The 24,446-nt window shown below is 41.0% G+C and overlaps 1 protein-coding gene across 1 annotated transcript in view; it reads right to left on the bottom strand.

Moving 5' to 3' along the window:
• Positions 1-21,224: 21,224 nt before the first annotated feature.
• Positions 21,225-24,446, bottom strand: part of TMX4 (thioredoxin related transmembrane protein 4) — a 43,591-nt gene continuing 40,369 nt past the window's right edge. The window contains exon 8 of the mRNA XM_047745554.1: positions 21,225-23,534. Coding sequence (XP_047601510.1) covers positions 23,170-23,534 — 365 coding nt within the window. The 3' untranslated portion in view covers positions 21,225-23,169. The remainder of the gene's footprint in view (positions 23,535-24,446) is intronic.

The raw sequence follows: 24,446 nt of genomic DNA, 5'->3' as shown, positions 1-24,446 counted from the left end.
TTGGGTGGCTCAGTTGGTTAAGCATCTGCCTTTGACTCAGGTTAAGAGGATCTTAGGGTCCTGGATCGAGGCCCCCATTGGGCTCTGTGCTCAGCAGGGCGTCCAGTTCTCCCTCAGCTCCCTCCCCCAGGCTCATGCGCTCTCTCAAATAAATAAATAAAATCTTTAAAAAAAAAAGTCCCTAACTTTATGCCACAAGATTTTTCTGTAGCTGTAAAGATATTCCCAAAGTTAATGATGCAACAAGATGGGTGGTAAGTGCTAGAAATCGTGCTCTCCGTAAGCAATGTACAGGAACGCGAGCCGACAATCTCCGGAGGGCACGGTTCTTGAAACACAGCCGCAGGAGGAACCGGCGAACGAGAGCCGAGCCGACGGGCGAATAACGAGCTGTCATGCTCTCTGATTTTAGAGATTAAGAATCAGTATCGAAATGACCTTAACCAGCTTGGTTTTGTTTAAACTACAGTCTTGTTCTGGGAGTAAAAGTTCTGGATATTGAAAACACGACATAATTTCTGCAAGGAGATAATTTGAAGCCAGACAGGAATGAAGCTCTACCTACCAGCCGAGGCTGAAAGGAAATTGCTGTCCTTGGACATGCGCCCTGGGGTAGAGTCTCATTCTGCAGGCACCTTGTCTGAGAGGGTGAGACGGAGATGTGCTCCGTCCACCTGCACGTGTTCAACGTTCTGACTCTTAGGAGTGTTAGCGATGAAAATTAATTAAGCATGCTTCATGTAAATCATTCCCAGTCTCTAAAGGCTGAAAGCCACAAATCCATGTACATGTCAAATGAGAAACTCCTGTGAGCATATTTGAAAACTGGAAAATTGTTAGGGCCAACATCTTTTGGAAATTGCTAAAATGAGAGACTATATTTACAAAAAATGTGTGTGGGAACCATGCAAATATATGAAAAGCAACTGGACTTGGGGAAAGGAGCAGATTGAATGAATTTCCATCCTTCCTTCCTCGTTTTGTTGGTAGTGGTAAGGGTGATGGATTAAAAATAATAATAATAATAATAATAATAATAACCCACTTTTTAAAAGAATTATAAAGGGCTTTATTTTTTTATTTATTTTTTATTTTTTTCAGCATAACAGTATTCATTATTTTTGCACCACACCCAGTGCTCCATGCAATCCGTGCCCTCTACAATACCCACCACCTGGTGCCCCCAACCTCCCACCCCCCACCCCTTCAAAATTCTCAGATCGTTTTTCAGAGTCCATAGTAAAGGGCTTTTTTTATATATATTTTGGTACTTCAACTCCATATGATCTTCAACTCAGTATTGCTGGCAATAACCCCTGGGGCAAGGTAGATGCCCATCCATAAAGGATAGCATAGGAAGAAAGACCGTTTAAATTCTAACTATTACCAGTGAGGAAATAGTTCAGCAGGGATGTCTCTTCTCTGTTTTGGGGTAGGAGGTAAAGAACTGTTCAGTTCTTTACTAATTAACTTCAATTAGTTCCACGAGGATTGATTCTCTGCTTTTTTCAAACCCTACTGGAAGTCATGCATTTACCCATTAGGCTTTAAAAGCTACAATAATATAGTCTCTTTGCTTTTCACTGTAAATATATTTGCTCAACATAATATTATATTGATATATATTATGTAACATCTACTACATTAGCATGCATTGTAGGATATTATTTTAATACATATTATTATGTTAAACTTGTGGATCAAAAGTTATACAAATCTTAGTCTAAGGCAAAATGGGAAAACACTAATTATTACTTATGAAAGGCAATGTAATTCCACTCTTGGTACAGCACCAAGTAGTATTTGTAGATTAATATTAAATATAGGTGCCACGGGGAACTTTCAAGTATTTGTCTCTCTTTTTTAAAAGATTTTATTTGTTTGAGAGAGAGTGAGTGAGAGAGAGAGAGAGCATGAGAGGGGGCAGAGTCAGAGGGAGAAACAGACTCCCCCTGAGTGAGGAGCCAGACGCAGGGCTTGACCCTGGGATCATGACCTGAGCTGAAGGCAGACGCCTAACTGGCTGAGCTACCCAGGCACCCCTATTTGTCTCTTTCTTATCAAAATTGACACGGTCAGGTCCTAGCAAACAGAAACGATGGATAAATTCCATATCAGTACACTGTGCTGCCCAACTGGTATGTGCTTTATGTGTTGGAAGAAAGATCTACCACCACCTTTCACCTTCTCCATGGCCTCTTCCTTTAAATACTCCTCTGGGAGGGTAACTCAGCTGCTGGGTCCACTCTTTGCCATTCCCACCTTTTCTCCTCTGTTCAGCTTAGAAGGCTCCAGCAGCTCGGGTGACTGGGTGGCTCAGCCGTTGAGGGTCTGCCTTGGGAGTCCTGGGATCAAGTCCCGTGTGGGGATCCCTGCTCAGCTGGGGGAGTCTTCTTCTCCCTCTGCCCCTCCCCCCACTTGTGTGCTCACTCACTCTCTCTCTTTCTCTATTGCTCAATCTCTGTCTCTCAAATAAATAAATAAAATGTTAACCATGTCAACCAAAAAAAAAAAAAAAAGGTTCGAGCAGTCATATGGGGACAATGAGGTAACCCAAGGATGAAGACCAGAACTAAAGGTGGCAGGCAGAAAGAGACAAGGAGCCTGGGTCCTAAGGCCCACAGAGCCACCATACCAATGCCAAACCATCGGCCTCCCAATTTCCTTCATGTAATAGAACATACCTCTTTATCTTATTTAAGTTCTTTATGCAGGGTATCTTTTGCTAGACTCAAAACACAGCTCCTTACTTACCAGAACTTAGTTCATCAGCACGCCCAGGAAAAGATGCAATAAGGGAATAATAAGATATATAACATATTATATAAACAAATAAATGCACACTTACATACATACCCTCACACAATATTTTGTTTGTATATAAATATACAATATTACAGTTACCATATATATGTGTATATATATACGATTAACTATAATTTATAGTTAACTGAGAATTAAATGTAACTTAATACATAATTTATAAAACTCAAGATATTAGGAGTCATCACCATTAGTTTTACTGAGAATAATCCCCAAAACACTCATTAAAATACTGGTTCTTCTTTTCTTTTCTACAGATTTATTGGGATGAACAAAGCCGTGTACCTCTGTGCGTGTGTTATGATTTTGACCCTCAACATTAACAGAAAAACCTTGGTTTGAAGATTCAGTTTCAGACCTTATCAACTGAAATTTTCCAATATAGTCAAACACTATCAATGAGGATTTCCATAGTGCCCAACTGTAGCTTCTAATGCCACAAGAGCAGAATGATTGACTCCTCTCCAGTGCCTTTTAAACTATGATTTAAAAAGCTATGTGCCCAAAGTCTGGAGAACCTCTTCTTAGAGCAAACAGATAAAATACCTCAACAACCACTAAGCCAGGGCATTTGGCTTTTAGAAATCTCAACAGAAGAGATCTGCTCTGTACAAGAAGATGGATAAAAGACATATATCCTAAGCCTGAACCCTATCACCCCAGGTGGACATTAACCCTCATATCTGGGGCAGGATAGCACTAATGGGATTTTGTCCCCAGTAATATGCCCTTGTTTCTTAATGAAACCTTCCAGCAAACGGCAAGCTCAGAGACTCTTCCAATATGTTGAAGGAGACCTTTACTATCCAACTCCCTCTTCAATAATGAAAGAAAAGAAAGGCCCCTTTCACTCCCTGTAGCCCCTGAGTGAAGTCTACCAGTCAGCCCATTACAGAAAGTAAAAGCCAACAAGTTTTCAGGTGACAAAGGTGGTCTGCCCCTGGAGTGGAAAAGGCAAATGACAGGGTTTTTTTTTTGTTTTTTTTTGTTTTTTTTTGTTTTTTTTTTATGGCTGGCTTTCCCCCCAAGCTAGAATGAGATAATACTATAATGAAACCTTACCTCTCTCTCACTCTCTCTCTCTTTTTTTTTTTCTCAGCAGTGCTTTATCCACTGAGGAATATCTCCTGAAGGTTAAATATATGCGTGTTTAAGAATCCTATTGTTATGCTTTGTTTGAGAGAAAAATCACAAAAAAGATAATTGTAGAAAAGAGTATGGTGAATTTGTAGCAGAATGACAACTGGAAAAAATCCACCTAACATTTTTCTCTGTCAAGTGGCTTTCACAGTTGCCCCATGGGAACACTTACATCCCTTCTGAAGACAATAAGGATAAATTAGCCTGTGTTTTCTCACAAGTGCTCAGCAAAACCATGTCTACCTTTTTCTCCTCTGAGTATCCAGTCATCCCTGCAGTTCAGTTAGACAACTGTGGGAACTGGGCCAGCCCCATAATTCTCAGCCCTTTATCTTAATAGGATTTCTGAGAAGTCATGTGGATACGGATCATACAAATTATTCTGCCTTTTTGGGTCTCAGTAGCAGGAAAGTGTCTGCTAATGAGATTTCAGTATTGACAGACAATCAACATTTTCCAGAAAGGAGATGGCATCATTTTCAATGTGCAGGAAACAATTTCTCAGGTTCAAAAAGTACAGGAAATATCAAACGATGGATTTAAAATTACGATCCTATGGGCAGGTTATTTATTTTTGGACAATATTTCTCAATAGAAATAAAGTGTCTTTTTCTTCTTTTCCAATCTGGAGTCACTTTCTACTGCTCCAAAAATTAGTATCTGATAGTTAAATAATTCCTGCCTATAAAGTAGACCTAGGTTCTCAGAATGTTTAGATACATATAAAATGAACAGTACCTGGAATTTAAGTTCAAATAATGAGAAACAATCTATCTTGTATCTGCCTTTTTTCATTTCCTGTGATCAACAGCAGAAAGGCAGTGGCTTCTAAAGTCATTTTCCCAGTGACGTTCGTCCCTAGTCGAGGGTCCTGGACAGAAACACTCATAGGAACAAGTACGAGCCTCAGTGAAAACTATAACTATTTAGATCGCCACCTTCCAGGTTATTTGATTTTAGTCTCTCATTGTCCTTGAGCTGTTTTACAACACTGTATGTCATAGACATCTGATGGGAATGCTGTCTGATTTTTGTCTATAGACAAGCGGACTCTGTCCTATGTGACAGAAGAGCAAGAGGCTTCCCTTCCTGTCCTGTAGGAACCTCAGTACTGCTTCATATGCACACTCCTCTTAATGCTCCTGATCTAGAAATGTGTCCACCTCTTCTGTCTGATTCTTTCACTGATTGTGAGTTCGATAAAATCTTTAACATATATTCATTGTTCTATTGGTCTGTGAGTCATTTTATCCCCTGGTGAAATCATCTTTTGACATGTGTATCTATTTTTTAGAAAAGATACAAGTTTGGGAAAGGCTGGTAATGAGGACAGGCCACTGAGCGGAGACTCTGAGACCTGAGAACCTTCCCAGACTGCCCTTAACAATGGGATGGCTAACTTTTAACTTTCTGTTGTGGAAAATTTCAGACAGATTGTAGAGAGAACATGGTGATGGCGTATTCTCCATCTAACCACTACCCAGCTTTCGCAATTGCCAATCATGGCCAATCTTATCTCTTCCATTCTTTCCCCACAACTTCCCGTGGGATTATTTTGAAGCAAATTCTAGACATCATACCACGTTGTGTATCTCTAAAAGATCAAGGCTCTTTTTAAAAAGTCATAGCCACAATACCATTATCATACATAAAATCTGACAAAAATTGCTGTAAGTCATCAAATATTCAGTTATCATTCAAATTGCAACTTTCCGACAAATCGTCTTCTGGCTCTGAACAGCAATTCTTCTGTTGAGCTTTGCTTATACTCTTTGAAGGTGCATTTTTAGGGGTACAGGTCTCCTCCACTATCCAAAATGAGAGTGTTCCCATGAAACCTTCAAAAAGCCAAGAGGGCATAATAAAGTTAAGATGCAATTACCATTTTATACGGAAAAATTTTTGAGTGATTTCAGAGCCAAAACATAACTGCTTTTAGGTTTTCCTGATACCTTCGGACCTTGCTGAGGGATACACAAAATCAACCAACCACAGATGCTCACATGCACATTCAAAACTATGGCGGCTCGATGCTGAAATGTTGAGTGTAGGTGGGGGCAGGAGCTTAGTGGGGCAACGTTCAGTGCTTGGAGCACGAGCTGCCTTCACAAGAGCTTGCTGCAAAACAAACCCTAGGGGTGCCTGGGTGGCTCAGTGGGTTAAAGCCTCTGCCTTTAGCTCAGGTCATGATCCCGGAGTTCTGGGGTTGAGCCCCACATCAGGCTTTCTGCTCAGCAGGCAGCCTTCTTCCTCCTCTCTCTCTGCCTGCCTCTCTGCCTACTTGTGATCTCTGTATGTCAAATAAATAAATAAAATCTTAAAAAAAAAAAAAACCCTAGAAACTATTTGTGAATTTCACATTTTTTTTTTAAAGCAAAAGTCATCTCTGAATTTCTTTTGGTTAGAGAAAACAGGTATTAATGTAGGTCTGTCATAAATGCCAAGTGGCTTAAGGTGGACTTCCGAAAAAGGTGGGGGATATCTGCATCTTGCTGAAATATTGCACCTCTGAAATATTCAGCTTGGTCTGAAATTTTAGAAATTCAGACCCTTGTTCAAATGCACCACTTTGAATTACTACTTCGAGAAAATGAGCAGTAAAATAGTTTTGAATGAGCCTCTCCCACTAAGGTGTTTGTGTGAATAGAATTTTAGGTAAAAGCTTTCTTAGAATGGGCCACTCTTTCACTATTTACCTACTTCAACAAGAATTACAAAATGATGATGCAGCTGACCATTGAACAATGTGGTGGTTAGGTGAGCTGACCCTCTGCACAGTTGAAAATCTGAGGATAAATTCTGAGTCCCTAAAAACTTAACTACTAGTAGTCTACTGTTGACCAGGAGCCTTACTGATAAGGTAAACAGTTGGTCAACACATAAAAGCATAAGCAATTGCTAAATAAGTTCTCTGAATTTCTCTACAAGTGCATGAATGTAAGAGGCATTTATTTCATATCTTTAGATTTGCCTCTAACATATAAGCCAGTAGAAAGCGCTTTGGAATTAAAAGCTAATGGTCTTCACTATTAATGATTGGGAGGTATCTTAGTCAGCTTGGGGTGTTATAACAAAATATCACAGACTGGTGGTTTAACCAACAGAAATTTATTTTCTCATTGGGACTGAGGACTTTAAGATCAAGGTGCTGGCTGCTTTGGTCCCTGGGAGAGCTCTTTTTCTGGTCTGCAGATGGCCCTCTTCTCTGCGTCCTCACATGGTAGAGAGCAGGGAGGGGACGGTGCTCTGGTGTCTTTTCTTCTTCTTCTTAGCCTTCTAGCCCTATCAGATGAGGGCTGCCCCCTTTATGAAGTCATCTAACCATATCACTTCCTCACAGGACCTTTTATCTAAATACACTCACACCAGAGGTTAGGGCTTCAACATATGAGGTTGGGGGTGGGGACACAAATATTCAGTCCATAACTGTAGCTTGATCCAAATTTTCATCTTTCATGAATCATTCATTCAAGTGCTCAGGCCAAACGCCTAGGAAACATTACTAATTCTTCTCTTTCCCTTTTACCTTCCACATCCAATCTAGTTGCAACTCCTACTGGCTTTATATATATTATATCCCAATTCCCATCACTAACCAGCACCTCTGTTTCAATTATTATGGTCTAAGCTACCATCTTCTCTCACTGGAGATGGTGGCCTGAAGATGAATTTAATAATGGGTCAAATCATGTCATTCATCTGCTTCAACCCTGCAATGATTTTCCAACCCGCTTAGAAGAAGAGCCATACTTCTTGCCAGGTGGCCTTCAAGGCATTACAGGATTTGCTCACTCCCACCACACACACACTGAAGGCTTCATCTCCAACTATTCACCTTGGATTTATTTCTGCTTGAAGATATCATACTTACTATAGCCCCAGAGCCCTTGTAAAAGCTTTTCTTCTCCAAGAAGCGGTTACCTTCTAGATTTTTCTAAAGCGGGCTCCTTCTCGTTATTGAAGAAATCATTCAAATGGTGCATTTTCAGAATGGACTTCCTTGACCCCATTTAATTGCACCCTCCATCCCTAATCCTGCCCCTTATTTTTTCTTCATAGCACTCATGAGAATCTCAAATTAAGTCTTCTGCCATTTGTTTCTTAGTCTTGGTGCCCCCACTAGAATGTAAACTCCTTGAAGTCAAAGGCTCATCTCTCTTTTCACAGTGGAGTCTCCATTGTCCAGAATGGAAAGTGCCATATAGGATGCTATGGTAGGCTGAATGACTCCCCCCACCCACTTCAACATGTTCACACCCTTATTCCTGGAACCTGTGCATTCATTACCTTGAATGACAGATGGACGTTACAGATGTGGTTAAATTAAGGATCTGAAAATTGGAAGGTTATTCTGGATTATCTGTGTGGGCTGAAATGTAATCGTGAGTTTTTATAAGACAGAGGTAACGAGGCCAATAGAGGAGAAGGTTGATGTGCTGGCAAAAGCAGAGAGTGGAATGATGTGGCCAGGACCAAAGAATGCTGGCAGCTTCTAGAAGCTGGAAGAGTCAGGGAAATGGATCCTCTCTTGGAGCCTGCAGAAGGAAGCATCCAGCTGACACCTTGATTTTAACCCCTTGAGACCCATTTTGAACTTTTAACTTCCAGAACTGTAAGAGGATAAATTTTTATTGTTTTAAGCCACTAAATATGTAATAATTTGTTACAACAAATAAATAGAGATGCATTTAATAGATATTTGCAGACGTAATTATGATTTAGCACAGAAGTTATAAACTAACACTTTTTCTATTCAAATCTAATCTCTTACATTAATGAGTGCATGTAAATCACTTTATACAACCACTCAATAAATGCCAACTATCGTATTATTATTGCTTTTGGTTCAAAGAGAAACCCTAGCCTTGTGCTCCTTAACCTACTTCATGTCAAAATCACCCAAAGAAGTTTAAAATGCTTGTACTTTATCTCCCAAAGCCAGGCCAGCTACATAATTTGCAGGGTCACTTAGTCATACATTATTTAGAATTTTGAAACAGCAGCAATGTGACATTTAAAGATTTTTATTTATCTATTTCAGAGAGGGAGAGAGCACATGTGCCAACATGGGAAGAGCAGACGAGGAGGGGGAGGGGCAAGCAGACTCAGTGCTGAACACAGAGTCACCCATGGGGCTTGGTCCCAGGACCTGAGCCAAAACCAAGAGTCAGGCACTCCCCCCAGGCACCCCAACAATGTGACATTTAAATTGAGCTTTGAGCCCTTTTAAGCTTAGGCCCCGTAGAACTGTACAAGTTGGATTTCCATGGAGCCCCTTGGGATGGAGGACTCTGAAAGAATTCATCTAGGGCAGTGTTCTGGTGTCTGTGGTATTTGAAAAGCTAAGTTATTCTAGTATAAAGCCACAGTTGAGAACCAATGATATAGTCCAACAGTATCACTTAGTAAACAATCATGTTGGGGCCCATGTCCAATGCTGGCTCCCCAGAACATCACTGAAACAACCTCTTGGTAAGACAAAGTTGGAATTTATCTCTTACTCTAATAAGGCAGAGCACTACCTCAGCACAGTCTTAGTAACATCTCAGAAGGGAAAGGATGAACTTGGAATATTAATTGAAATCTGGGAGTCTCAATTAAGGTAGTTTTTTTCTCGGGAGGGAAGGCAGGCTTGGTTGGAACGGGGTAAGAATCAGAACACAGTAGTTCAGGGGTGGTGAACACAGGAAGCCAAAAAGACTTAAAACGCGCCATCTGATGCCTTCTACTGAAGAGTCTGATAGGCCTTTTAGGAAGTTTCTGGAAATAGCATAAAATTATTTGTAACTTTTAACTTCCTGTGCAAGTGTTTCTAGGAGTAGTAAAGTTAAACTGATGAAGACAATAGAATAATAGTCATATTAATATAGACAATAAGCTGTGTAGGTAGTCTGAATCCTCATCCAGAAGGGTTAAATGATTTGCATACTATTACCTAAGGAGTGAGTCAAGCTAGAACCTAAACGTTCTTATTCCCCAGATAGTGCTCATACCACTCTTTTTTACAGATTGCTTCTACAGAACACATGGGAGGTACAACTACTTAATTAAAACCTCTTGAGTTACACTCAGAATTCTCACTAAATATATTTCAAAGACAGTATCTGCTGTAAGAGGTATTAAACTTCCAAGAAAATTTTAAAATAGTAACTTCCAATTAGGGTTTTTTTAAAGATTTGTTTATTTATTTTTATTTTATTTGGAGAGAACAAGTGGGCAGGACAGAGGAAGAGGGAAAAAGAGAGAATATCAAGCTGACTCCATGCTGAATGCAGAGCCTGAGGTGGGTTCGATCTCATGACACTGAGATCAATCACGACCTGAGCTGAAACTAGGAGTTGGATGCTTAACTGAGTGCGCCACCCAGATTCCCCCTCCCATTAGGTTTTATAACAGAAAAGCTTAAAGTATTAACTTTTCATCATTAAGATGGCAATATTTTCCAATTTAAAGGTAAATTATGAGAATGATTTTTGAGGATTTTGAAAATGTTACACACATAAAAGTACCTGTAAATCTCCTAGTTCAATGTGTATCAGGGAACTGAGTTGCTTGAGGAATCAGATTTGAGAGGGAAGGCTTTGTTGCTATTTCATGGCTGTTACTGTAAATGGAAATATATCCCAGTCTTTTAGTCTAATTGCCTTCCTTTTCTTCACACGATGAAGGGATGTATGTTTTAGAAACTTTTACGAGAAATCCCCATCTTTCCATGCACATGGAGTTAGGTCAATTAATAGAAGTCTGTTGAATTTTACTTACATTAGAGAAGTTTTTGTGAGCTTTCACAATAAATTCTAATTTCCTGTTGGCATTATTTTTCCAAAAGAAAGCTAATTAATGATGTTTCCTTTGATGAAGAGCCTGTTTTCTTGAGTTGACAATGGTGTCCTGCTGAGAGCTATGCAGCCTCTGGAAAGGCTTTTACATAAAAAATTAAATTGCATACAGAAAAATAAACAAACAAACAGCATTGCATGCTCTTTGCTGGGAGATTATGATGGTGACAGGGAGAGAAGGACAGAGGCCGAGGCAAAAATTTTCCCATGCTAGAGGTAGCAAATGTGAGATTTTCTTTTTCTACAGGCTAATTTACTTTTCTTTTTTTAAGATTTCATTTATTTGACAGAGAGAGAGAGATCACAAGTAGGCAGAGAGGCAGGCAGAGAGAGAAGGGGAAGCAAGCTTCCTGCTGAGGAGAGAGCCCAATGCGGGGCTCGATCCCAGGACCCTGAGATCATGACCTGAGCCAAAAGAAGAGACTTAGCCCACTGAGCCACCCAGGCACCCCTCTACAACCTAATTTACTTCTGAGCAAATGAAAAGAACTGAATTGAATTAATATCAATAACTTGGAACCCATTAGAGCATCTTTTATTCAAATGTGAAAATTGTTATAAGTAAATGTTGGGGAAGAAAGAACAATTGTTTTATTTCTAGTTTTAGAATGAAGACTCAAAGTGTCAAACTCAGAAAGAAAAAAGGGGGAGTGAGGGAGGTAGGTGATGGATGAAAATATGGCCCATAGAGGAAACAAATTATATCAGCTGTAATTTATTTTTATTTCACTGTAATGTGACAGGGACAATGTATTAATTTATGAGTATTTGATGATCTCCCCCCCAGCAAGGAACAGCTTTACTATATTCCATTTCTTTCTTTGTCTTCTTGCTTCCCCCTAGACCTTATTATATAAACTCAAAGCAGTCAGGTGAAGAAAGGGGCCAAAGGAAAATAAGAGATAGAGAAAAGAAATGAGATCTGTGAAAAGAGAAAAAAAAAATGAGACATGGAAGGAAAGGGGAAAGAGGAGTTAAAAAATAAAAGCTTCTTTAAAAGGACTCCAGGGAGAACAGACATTTCTGCAAAGAAGACATCCAGATGGCCAACAGACACATGAAAAAGTGCTCCATATCACTCGGCATCAGGGAAATACAAATCAAAACCACCATGAGATATCACCTCACACCAGTCAGAATGGCTAAAATTAACAAGTCAGGAAATGACAGATGCTGGCGAGGTTGCGGAGAAAGGGGAACCCTCCTACACTGTTGGTGGGAATGCAAGCTGGTGCAACCACTCTGGAAAACAGCATGGAGGTTCCTCAAAATGTTGAAAATAGAACTACCCTATGACCCAGCAATTGCACTGCTGGGTATTTACCCTAAAGATACAAACGTAGTGATCCGAAGGGGCACGTGCACCCAAATGTTTATAGCAGCAATGTCTACAATAGCCAAACTATGGAAAGAACCTAGATGTCCATCAACAGACGAATGGATAAAGAAGATGTGGTATATATACACAATGGAATACTATGCAGCCATCAAAAGAAATGAAATCTTGCCATTTGCGACGATGTGGATGGAACTAGAGGGTATCATGCTTAGCGAAATAAGTCAATCAGAGAAAGACAACTATCATATGATCTCCCTGATATGAGGGAGAGGAGATGCAACATGGGGGGTTGAGGGGGTAGGAGAAGAGTAAATGAAACAAGATGGGATTGGGAGGGAGACAAACCATAAGTGACTCTTAATCTCACAAAACAAATTGAGGGTTGATGGGGGGAGGGGGTTGGGAGGGGGGGGGTTATGGATATTGGGGAGGGTATGTGCTATGGTGAGTGCTGTGAAGTGTGTAAACCTGGCGATTCGCAGACCTGTACCCCTGGGGATAAAAATATATGTTTATAAAAAAAAAATATATATATATATATATAAAAAAGGACTCCAGGGAAAAGTTTGTAGGGGGAGAATGAGCAAAGGGGTAGAAGGTGAAGAGTAGTCAAAACAGAGAGATGGAGTGGGGCTTTTACAAAAGTTTTTATGGGTAATAAATTGGACCCTGCTTAGGATTTTTCCAGAGATAGAATTATTTATGTTTCTGGTTCCTGGGCTGTGTTGCATTGGCTGTAAAGACTGAACCATGTAGAGTCACTAAATGTAGCTGGGTTACATTTTGGGCGTGAATCTCCAAGTCTTTGGAATTTGTGATGTGATCTCCAACTGCACCTTGACTTCAATTATCACCTGAGTCAATGGTGCATTTTGGTATGAAGGCCAGACCCTCAGAACAATGAAATAAAGGAGAGGGAACCGAAGAGTGGGTTTTTGAAGTAACTGCAGAGGTCATAGCAATATGGCTGAGGCTTTGCTAAAATGAAAACAGCAACTGGGAGGGAAAGAAGGAAAAACAGCTCCAGCTTGGAAATCAAATTTGTGAAGCAAATATAATGAATTAAATTGAGATTGTCTTGAAAAAAAAAAACAAAAACAAAAAAACTTCCTTTGTGAAATTGCAAATCGAGACATTAGTTTTAAAACAGTTTCAGTGGCCATCTAACTTCTTAAGAAATTATATTCCTTTCTCAGTAGAGAGAGGCAGCCTACTTCAGTCCTGCTTGGAGTGGTCAAAACCTTCCTGCTCCACTGGTGGTGAACAGACTCATTCCAGGGGCTTCTGGCTGCTGTCGTGGAAGTCAACTTCAAGCAGGGTTTGGAACCAGTGCAACAGAATAATAGCTCCCAGAAACTTGAGAAATTTATGGGAAATGCCATGCCAAGAAAGGGCCAAAGAAAAAAACCTGAGTTGATCATCCACCAAAATGATACAAAGATGCACAGACACAAAAATAGAGATGCTAGCATCTACCATCCTCCCCCAGGGATGATTTATGAAATCAAAGCTAAAATTTTAAAAAGCCGCCATTAATGTTACAGTTGTTTTTGAGAGGACGTGCCCCTAAGAAGTGGCTGGAAGAATTCCTAAAGTGGATTGCACCAGGGATGATGGAATGAAGTTTGGCAAATCTACTGATTGGAGTAAATAGGTGAGTGAGCCATGGTTTGCTGGGTTTTAATTCCAAAGCAAGAGCCTTATGAATTCTCGCTATTGGTGAAGCAGACCTAGGTTGAGGAGGATAAAGAATTAATTGTAATGGCTTTCAGGATCACCTAATGCGGCTGGCACCAGAGGCATTGAGCAGATTCAGGAAACTAGAAGTTACAGCAAGGATGCTCTATCTTATTCAATTCTTCCCATGTTTGCGCTAAATAGGATCCAAATCCTAATCAGGGACCCTGAGATACAGCTCTTCTTGCAGATTGAGCAGCAAAATGCAAGTAGGTTTCCTATGATGAAAGTAGATTTGAAAGAACCCAATACAGGTGAGTCCATGTAGGGATCACTCTTAGTATGCTTGGTCAAACTTAGAGGACCGGACATAGCCAATATTTGCTTCTGTTGCTCATGACAGTCTCTACCTCAAGATGTCTATTAGAGGAATAATGTTTCATTACATGAGAAAGGGGAACTGGAGGAGAGAGGTGGGGGATGGTTAAATACTACATCTGACATGTTGGCCATCAGGGAGTTTTCCCATTCTTTGCTTCCAGTGTTTGTGGAAAGGACAATGATTAATTTTGGCAGAGGCAGCTGAATCTCACAGTTCCTCCTGTCAGAGATAGCTGACAGGGATTTTGATCTGCCCAGAATAAACTAGAGAAGTTGGGGGCAGCAGATGGAAAGTGTAATAGGCACACAGGCACAATTTCTTTTGACACATGGGCATTCATGGCCTCCCTCCCACCTCTCCTCCCAATCAAGGAGAATTCTGGCAATGTCATTTTGGTATTTATTATTTTCCTAGAGCTCTGTGGCCTAATTTACAGTGAAAGAAACTTGTGAGCCAAGATGGGTTAACTGAATTGGAAAGGATCTGTGGAGGAAGGGTCCTTCTCCAGAAAGGGGAAAAATGGAAAGGTAGTAGGTAAAAGGGAAATGGAAAGGGAAAGGCAGCAATCAATGCCCACATTTTGGGGATACCATAGCATATATAAAGAATGAAAGAGGCAGGTAGTGCTGGCTTGGGTAAGGAATTGCTTTGGGGCTTAAAAGAGGAGGATAGTGAAAGGAAAATAAGGAAATCAATGTTGATTTTTGATTGCAAGATGATGGTCTTTTGGATGCAATGATCCACAAAGACAAGTTTATATAAGCCCCAAGATTTATTAAGACCATGGAATCACACCTTGTGGCAAAGTAAAAGAGGCAAGAGAACCCCCCAGTTAACTTTAAAAGAATTCGGTCATTACCAAATTACTTCCTCCCAGCATTAGTACTTGCTTCCAGGTTCACTTCCCCGTTTTCAGGAGCTGGGCAGATCATAGCTGAGCTGTGGGGCCAGCCTACTCCTGGTTCATCCTTATTCTTAGTGTGAGTTCTTTCAGAGACTGAACCCAAACAAGGAGTTTCATAGGCCCTCCCATCCTCAGCCAATCCCTGTTCCCTCAGCCAGCCAAAGTTGTCAAAAGCAACACTCAGCCTCTCAGCACACTCTCTACCCCTGCTCCTAGAAACAACAAATTCCCCCCAGAAAAGCAGCCCTGAACACCAGCCTGGCATTTCTGACCTTTCCATCTCCCCTAGATTCTGGCCTGGTACTCCTTCACCATCTGGTAAATGCTGATGCCTTCAAGCACTCTGTGTGTGTGTGTGTGTGTGTGTGTGTGTGTGTGTGTGTGTGTGTGTGTCTAAAATTTATATTAATAGCTTAACATACACATATATAAATATATATGTATATATAACTATATAAAATATATATGATAAATAAATATATGTATATATGTGTGTGTGTATTTTAGAGTAGCTTTTCTAGTTGTTCTATTTAGGAGGGTTGTTTAAAATTATCTAAAGCTTCATTAATAGATGTGGAAGTCCCTTACCACCCCACTGTAAAGATGAGACACAGAGAAGTTAGGTAACTTGCTCAAGTTCACATCACTGGCAAGTAGTGGACCTGGAATTCAACCCAGGGAGACCTACACCACATCTGTTTTCTCAAGCATCTTCTCCCTACAAGGGTAATACACATTGCTTGCTGGTGATATGAGAACAAATCTTGGAAAATCCTGAGGAATAAATTTCTAACATCCACTCCAGTATTTCTACCAAAGATTATGAGAAAATAGCTCTGGGAATGCCTCATAGCAGAAGATTCAAAGGGCCAACCAAAAATGGGAAACACCTTACATGAATAAATATTACATATTCACATGAGATATGCCAGTAAAAAAGATTGAGCTACTGAAACATGCAGCACACATTAACCTAAAATACATTATTCTCTTTTTTAGAGACTATTTATTTTAGAGAGAGTGAGAAAGAGTGAGCAGGGGAAGGGTCAAAAAGAGAGGGAGAGAGAAAATCTCAAGAAGACTCAGCACTGAGCCCAGAGCCAGACACGGGGCTGGATCTCACAACCCTGAGATCATGACCTGAATCAAAACCAGGAGTCAGAGGCATGACTGACTGAGTCATCCAAATGCCCCTAAAATACATTATTCTGAGGGGGGGAAAGCACCTTATTCTTTTGTGTTTTATGTTCCTCTTTTATTTTAATCATTTGTGAAAGTTTAATGTTTTTATCTGATAGGATTTCAAGGATTAGGGCTAATCTAATTCTGCTGATTAATAATTTCCTTGTGTAATTTGTCATTTTGGATTGTGAGTTCATCTTAAGTGGGCTTTATCTAGGAGAATCTTAAGGCCAGGTTGAGGGTGTTTCGAAGAGCACTTAGTTTAGTGCTCACTTCTGCTAGTATGTCACCTTTCCCCATTAGGCTTTTTATTAGAATCTCTCAGTTTATGGACTTTTGAGACTATGAAACTAGTGTAAATTCAAACTTCAATAGGCAAATGTTAGGCCCATGGTTATGCTTTCTCAGGGAAGTCTAGTTTTGGACACATAGACCAGGTTGAGATGAATGAGCATTATTGCAGTGGCCCTGTGCTAGAGAAGAGATTGTTTTGTTCCCACTAGGGATGTAGCTGGGAAGTTCATGGAGTTTCCGTTCCAACTTCCAACCTTGCTAGAGTCAAGACCTTAATCCTAGACCACTGTGGCCAGTAAAATCCATGTGTACCCAGGGCAGCAGCTGTCCCCTGCCACCACCATCACCCCCACCGAGGCAGTCCCCCTACCATGTCACTTTATTTACCTCATGGTTTGGGGTGACTGTGAATTCTTTCTTTTGCAGTCAGCTCAGCCTTTAAAAAGAGGTCAGTTATATTTTAGTCACCATTTTGAATTGTTATAGTGGGAGGGTTTTCAAATTTTCTGTTCTACAACAGTGCTTGTCAAGTAAGTCTTGGAAATGCTATACTCCTTGGAGAGTCACATCATTGGCCTGGTAAAGGAATAAGAAACTGTTTCTCTATCAGTCCCTCACACAAAAGGAAAACCGAAACCCAGAATCTATCCAGATGGCTCAGCAAAGAACCTCCCATTGAGATAAACGTTGGTCTCACCTTTCCACGTGTGCAGCTTACACGTGTGCATGTCTTGGAGGGGTGCCAAATCCATCTCTGCCTCCGCAACCCCTCATCATGCTTCCTGGTCCCATGTACCACTTAAACTCTCATCTAGATCAGGTTCCTTTTGCATAAGCCCATATAGCATCCCTTAACTTCTCCCTTTGTAATTCTTATCCCACTTATTCATGTCCATCTTCCCAAATAAAATATAAACTCTCTGAAACACCCCACTTATCATTTGAAAAGTCTGGTATCTTGAGGATCAAATATAACAAAGTCCAGAAGGAAGCCAAAAAGCACAGGGCCATGTGCATTGCTCCCTCTCTTGCCACCTGCACGTTCACGTGGCTGACATTGCTCGGTTGCTTACTCTTCGTGAGACAGGAAGGCGGCACAGGTAGGTAGAATAAAGTCTCTGTGGCAAAGAGGCCAGCTCTCTAATCTCTCTCTTCTTAAGCACATGGCAAGATGACATATCTGAGCCTCCCTTTTGGTTAGGCTTGACCCCGTGACTTTGTGACTAGGTCCTTTTGTGGGAATGAGAAAAGAAGTAATGCGTGTGTGCCTCTTGGAAGCCTGACTTTGAAATCTCCCAGAAGAACTCTTCCATATGCTCTTCCCTTCAGACTGGTGGGATGAAAATGGCCATAGCTGCCTTCGAAGCCACCATGTTAGACAGCAAATCCTCTCTTGACTTGGGTCCCAGAAAAACCTGCACAAAGCACAGCTACTGTTATTTGGGATGGCTAACCTGACCTAAGACAAGCAGAAATAAAATTCTTGTTCTTAAAGCCCCTGAGATTTGGGAGTCTGTTAACACAGCCTAGACTCTCTAATAGCTATCAATCTTGAGAAATTCACATGCTCTAAGAAAGAATTCCTATTATTTTGGAATATGTTCCAGAGTCTTCAAGATTGGGGCAAAGCAGGGGATTGCATTTTGCAATTCAGGGTTTTTGACTTCAAAAGCTGCAAGTTTTGTTCACACCAAGGATGCATGACTAAGTTCACCTATGGTGCGACACTGCATAATGGATAGTCTTCTCTATATAGACAAATGAGCCTACTGAGCCATTCTGTCTGAGGGAATGACTGGGTGGTATGGAAGTTCAGTCATTTTCTTCTTACTACACTTCCCTCTACCATCTTTCAAAAGTGGAAAATCCAATATCCATGGTTGAGTCCCATAGGGGGTTTAAGAGAGTCACCTCCTCTCCTTTGTGCCTTTCCAATGCTATGGTGATAGGAAGGATTAGGTGTAGACCAGTCTTCTTTTTTTTTTTTTTTTTAAAGATTTTATTTATTTATTTGACAGAGAGAGATCACAAGTAGACGGAGAGGCAGGCAGAGAGAGAGAGAGAGGGAAGCAGGCTTCTTGCTGAGCAGAGAGCCCGATGTGGGACTCGATCCCAGGACCCTGAGATCATGACCTGAGCCGAAGGCAGCGGCTTAACCCACTGAGCCACCCAGGGGCCCCTAGACCAGTCTTCTTGAATGCCTTAGGAGACCAGGTCAGTCCCAGTGTCTTGAAGTATTAGCAGCTTTCTTAGCCATCTGCACCAGCCCTGACCACCTCCAGACCTCAGGGCTGAGGGAAACCTAAGAAGTGAGTGACATTGAGTTTCTATAGGTAACACAATGGCTATAACAAAGAGGAGGGCTTGGATCTTTGCACTTGTTCTTGGTTTGAAGCACTTTCCAGAGCAACTAAAAGGCACCTGGTTTGCATTTCATCAAGTCAAAGAGAAGGAAGGAAGGAAGGGAGGGAGGGAGGGAGGGAGGGAGGAAAAGAAAGATAGGGGAGCAAACAGACTGGACAGAGGATGGGCACATGAAAATTATTTTTTTTAACAAAGCAGTATTTTTCACTGCCTAGGCAAATGACTTTTGTGAAAATACTTCTATGAAAAGCAATATACTGTTTTGATTTTACTCGCACTATCATTAGGCTTGGATGCAAACAGAAGTTTACAATAAAATAAAAACATATATGATCAAAGACTGTATATAATTTTGCGATAAGGTGATTTGTAATTCAAGCAGTGTACTGCTTGAGACTCGCATTTTGATTCCCCATTCCAGATGCTGCAGATGCCGAGGAAGCAAAGAACACATGGATGAAGAGAAAAATAATTAAATATCACTGAGCTAAATAATTAAGACTATTACAAACAATATAAATAACAAATTTATAATGTATTACAATACAAATAAACAGCATTTTTAGTGTAAAAACTGCATTTGCACAAAGAAGCTATTTAGTAACAAATACAATGAAACTACATCAGAAACATGTGAAAATGATCTGAGTCACACATATGCAGGGGCACAGTTCCCACGAAACTTGACCAAGAAGAAGCCATCTGAAGGCCATGTGCCGGTCTGAAACCACCAAAGGCCTTCTAACCAAATCTCCTGGTTCAGAAAAGCTGCTCAAAAGGTTGCCCCATCAAGGTTCATCATCATTTGGTTTTTCAAGAGGAACTGTTCCGAAGAGGATCGAAACGTCAGACTAAGGTAAAGATACTGAACAAGAAGGAACTTTTCTGTTGGCACAAAAGATTCACATGAATACTTTTCAAAATGTTGTATTTGACAGGATGGGTCTGTTACGCACTTATAATACTGGCAGAAATAACACTTCAATACTGAGCTGGACAGAGATGAGTTGATAAACATTAGCGAAAGCACCAATCTTTCCCTTCTTTCTCTCCCTTCATGCCAATTTAACATTTTATACTGAAATCTTCGGTGGACCTTATTGTTCACATGTATTTGGGCTCTTTAATGTTTGCCATCCTGGAAAGAGCATACAGGCTCCACTCTTAAAGACTTGGTCATAAAAAAACATAAAGGCTAAGTGCTCGCCTTTGAAGACGTTTTTTTCTCATCCTTTCCCAAAGGTCTTACAGGATGCCGGCTCTGCAGACTTACATATCCTCAAATCACGCAGCAATGCTGTAGTTATCAACAAGGATTTGGGCCATAAAAAGGTCAAAATTTGACTTTCTCCCCTGCTAAAAGCCAACCTGGCTAAAGCTTGTTTACTTTTTATTACAGTCGTTAGTTTGGATTTCTTTTTGTAGTTAGAGAGGCCTGTGCTAACAGGGCCCTTACACACCAGATAAGGTGTAAGTATGCGCCCGTGAGGTGAGGTTCGGGGACCTGTGAAGTGAATGAGTACTGCCTGTTACCCCATTCAGTGTTTAGACTTCAAAGAAAGAAATAAAAGGTAGCTATAAGTTTCAGATTTTCCCTCTCATCAGAGAAAAGAACCCTGCTCCAACTACTCACGCAAAATGCACTGCTCCCCAGTACAGTCTATAGTCACTTTTATTTAATTTTCCTAATTTTGATTTACATAAAATACTCTTCTATAATTAGAAAACTGATATTGCAACATAGGGAAGCATGATTATTTTTTATTTTTTTAACCAAAATCATGTTTCCACACATTTGACTTCTGGATTAAATAGATTATCTCCAGAAAAAAATCCATAAAAGCCTATTGGAATGTTAATCTAATTTCAAATTATTTTAGGTTGACTTTTTTCCCTTTAGTTTTTTATTCAGTAAATACTGGACACAAACCTACAGGCCTCAAGTGAAAAGAAATTAAATTAGATGTGTACTTTTCTAGCCATTTAGTAAAAACCCCACTTTTTGCCAGGATATTAAAAAAAAAAAAAAATGGTTCCTATAGCCACAGAAGCTTCAACTTTTAGTGGATCTTCTTCTCTAAGCTGTTTTTTCCTCTTCCTCCGATTTTTTTTTTTAAAGTATTGTTGAGAAAGAACATACATTTCTCTTGTTATATAATTAGGTATTATTTGGGGTCCAGTAGAAAATTGGCCTTATGTTCATAAAAAGCAAAAATAGATTTTATTTCTTCATTCCTTCCCTTTTGGTCAAATACTCCACTTTAAAAAAATTTTTTTTTAAATATAAGGAATGGGAAAGGGGGGAGGTATTATGCAGAAAAGCCAAACTATGAAAACTTTCTTATTCCATACCTCTGAATTTGAACTTAAACTTAATGATCTTTGAAAACTTTGTTTCAGCTGATTATAAGAGAAAGAAATCCAGTGACAGAAGCACAGGCTCCACTCAGCAATGAACCAGAAAAGCTTTCCATGATCAGGGGGAGATGGAGCTGCCACCATCAGAACCATGGTGCTTGGGCTGAGGATGTGTTAGAGACGTACATGGCAGGAGGGGCAGGAAATGAGCCAAAGTCAAGGTTTTCCCAGTCTGTCAGTTCTGTGATGGCCTCAAACTCAAGGTGCTGTTGCTGCAAAGAGAAAAACTACTGGCGACTCCTCATGAACCTCATAGTACTGGGGGATGAGACTGTCAGGTAACTGAGTTAGAAAGATGAAAAATAACCATCTCTAAAAATTGGACTCTGTCAGAATAAAAACTCCCTTTGTGTGAGGCTTGCAACAGGCCCATTCAGCCACTCGAGGGTGGAGGGTCTCAGCACCTCCCCCTCCTCTAGGGAGCCTGTGTTCAAAGTTAATACAAGGTAAGGGTTATCAAAACAGCCAGACAGGAGTATATTGCATATTTCTTTATAAAGATGACAGAAACTTTTTGAATTTCATAAACCTGTATTACTTGTTTTTCAGTCTGGACCCAAGGGGTGTAGGATCAACTTTAGACATCTTTCATAAGCTTGGAATCTAATTTTATGAATTTATTCTAAGACATAAATCAGGTAAGGCAGAAGTAGATGGATGGATTCTTTAAAAGAAATCGGGCCCCTTGGGTACTTTTAGTAGATTGAGTATTGAGAGATTTACAGGGATAAAATTCTTTACAAGATTAAGGAAGAAGGAAACGAAACCAAATCTTTCATTTCCAGATATTCACTTTCATTAATTCTTTCACCAAAAGCACATCACTGAAAGAAAACCAGAAATGGTTTTGCAGTTAATATTTAAGTGGTTCAAGAGCCAGGGAACCCCTTGAGATGGAAGCAAAACAACAAAGTATTCACGTTCTCTTCACAAGACAACCTTGTCCTGGGCAACACTTAGGGCACTTCTGGCTTCAAAAAGAATATTGCTAAAGGAACCTTTTGGGGGAAAAAAATTACTACGTTTTGGCAAACAACAACAAAAATCTCTCCTGTAAAATCCCTGCTTCCCTTTTGAATCTCCAAAGGTTACAACATTTCATTCAAGACGCTTGGCAGTCACGGCTCCGTGGGCTTTGGTTCTGGATTATGTAAACCCTCAAGTCAGGATGAAGGCGGCTGATGGGAAGCGGCGGCTGCCGGAGGCCGCTCACTGAGGAAGTATTGTGAAGAGCGTGGGGCGCCTGCAGGCCCGTGGTGGGAAAGCTGCAAATACTAAAGGTAAGAAGTAAATCCTAACAAAGGAGGTTCGGAGAGTTGGGATGGTGTCCAAGCTCTCTTCTACCATAAAATCCAGGGCCCTCGCGGTTTCTATCTCTGGAAAAGCATCTCCGTACCGCGGTGGCTGATGTCTCTTACAGTTTGACAAAAACAAATACTTTACACAGAAGACTTCTGCAAGAACTCCCATGCACTGTGAGGATGGTCGTGGTGCTTGGCTTTCGTGTTATGGCGCCTGCGGGGTGCTTTCCCTGGTCAGGACTCTCTAGCCTCAAGCCAGTGAAGGGGTGCCCATCCCAAGTCCCCGGGCAGATCCCCACACCCGGTTTGTTTCTCCGTTTCCTGATTGTCATGCCCGAAACGCTCTCATTAACCTACATGAGGCTCAATGCCAGAGACTACATGACTAGAGATCGCTTTTTTAAGAGAAGCTTGCTCATTCAGGAAAAAATAAGGATTTGATTCACACTGCAGACCCGAGGGAAGCGGACCTTCTCCTTCGGTCTGAATGCTCGGAAATACTGTCATTAGACCTGCGGTCCCTTAGCGGCGTGCTGGCTTTTGCGCTGCCTCACTGTGTCTTCCGCCGCCTCAGTGTGGGTGGCGCTGGGCGGCTCAGGCAAGTCTTCCTCAGGCTCAGCTTCGCCCTCCTCCTGGGCCTCCCTCAGGGGCCCCTGGTCCTGGGCGTCATTCCTCTCCTCGTCCGCGGGGGCGACCGAGCCGTCCTCCTCCTCGTCGTCCTCTACTTCGTCCTCATCAGCAAGGTCTTCTTTTTCTTCTTCGTCATCTACAAGGCTGTCCTTGTTTTCTTCTTCGTTCGAATCATCTTTTTCCTCCTCTGCGTCCTGCGGCTGTTCGGCTTTGTGAGCCTCCTCTGACTTCCGGGTCTGCTCTGTGGAGGGAAGAGAAGGGAACGTCCTCTCGATAAACTGATCACTCAGCAGGCCATCGAGTGTGTTTAGTCGTGAAATGAAACCGGGGTTGGGGGGCTGGGGCGGGGCGGGTACGTGACAGTTTTCTCCACTCTGAAGCTGTGCTAGCCCACAGCACGGACCTCTGGCTGATGGTGTCCTACCTCCATCCGGGGCTTCCCTGATCGTGTCTGGAGATTTCCCTGACCCTGCTGACTTTGGTAGAGAACAGAGGGCAAGGGTTCCTTCATGCCTTATATTTGGTACCTTACAGAACACTCTGTGACCCACCCACTGGTCAGGTGATTGGTTGAGAAATGTGACTTAAGTCAAGCCAATCACAGGACTTCCCAGGAGCTTTCAGCCAGAGTCAAGGGGATAAGCCTTCTGTCTTCCCACGGGATTTGTTCAACTGATAATATGCAAGTTAGTGTTGTTGACAGCCCCTGAATCCGCCACATAGAACCGGAAATCCAACATCCCTTGGGCTGTGCTTGAAACCAGAACATCCCTGGATCTTGCAATTATGTGAGTTAATAAATTTTCCTTTTTTTCCTAAGTTACTTTAAACTGGATTTCTGTGATTTTTAAGAATTCTAAACATAATATATTTTCTAATTATCTATGAAAGTCTCCAAGCCTTGACAACTTCAAGAACTCAAAAGGAACAGAAGCTTATTTAAACTCCCATATAAAATGCAACAATTATAAAGTCTCATAAAAGTCTTCACACAAAGTCTCAAAACTAGGAATAAAAGCATGCAAATCCAAGACTCTTGAGTCCCACAAATGGTGTGGGGTAGTGCAAGGATTTGGGAAGACTGTTCTTACAGGACTTAGGAGAGTTAATGGTACACAGTTGAGACTCAATAAAATGAATTTCCCTCCCTCAT

This window comes from Lutra lutra, chromosome 9 (assembly GCF_902655055.1).
Source record: "Lutra lutra chromosome 9, mLutLut1.2, whole genome shotgun sequence".
NCBI lineage: Eukaryota > Metazoa > Chordata > Mammalia > Carnivora > Mustelidae > Lutra > Lutra lutra.
This window is presented reverse-complemented; position numbering and strand designations above follow the sequence as displayed.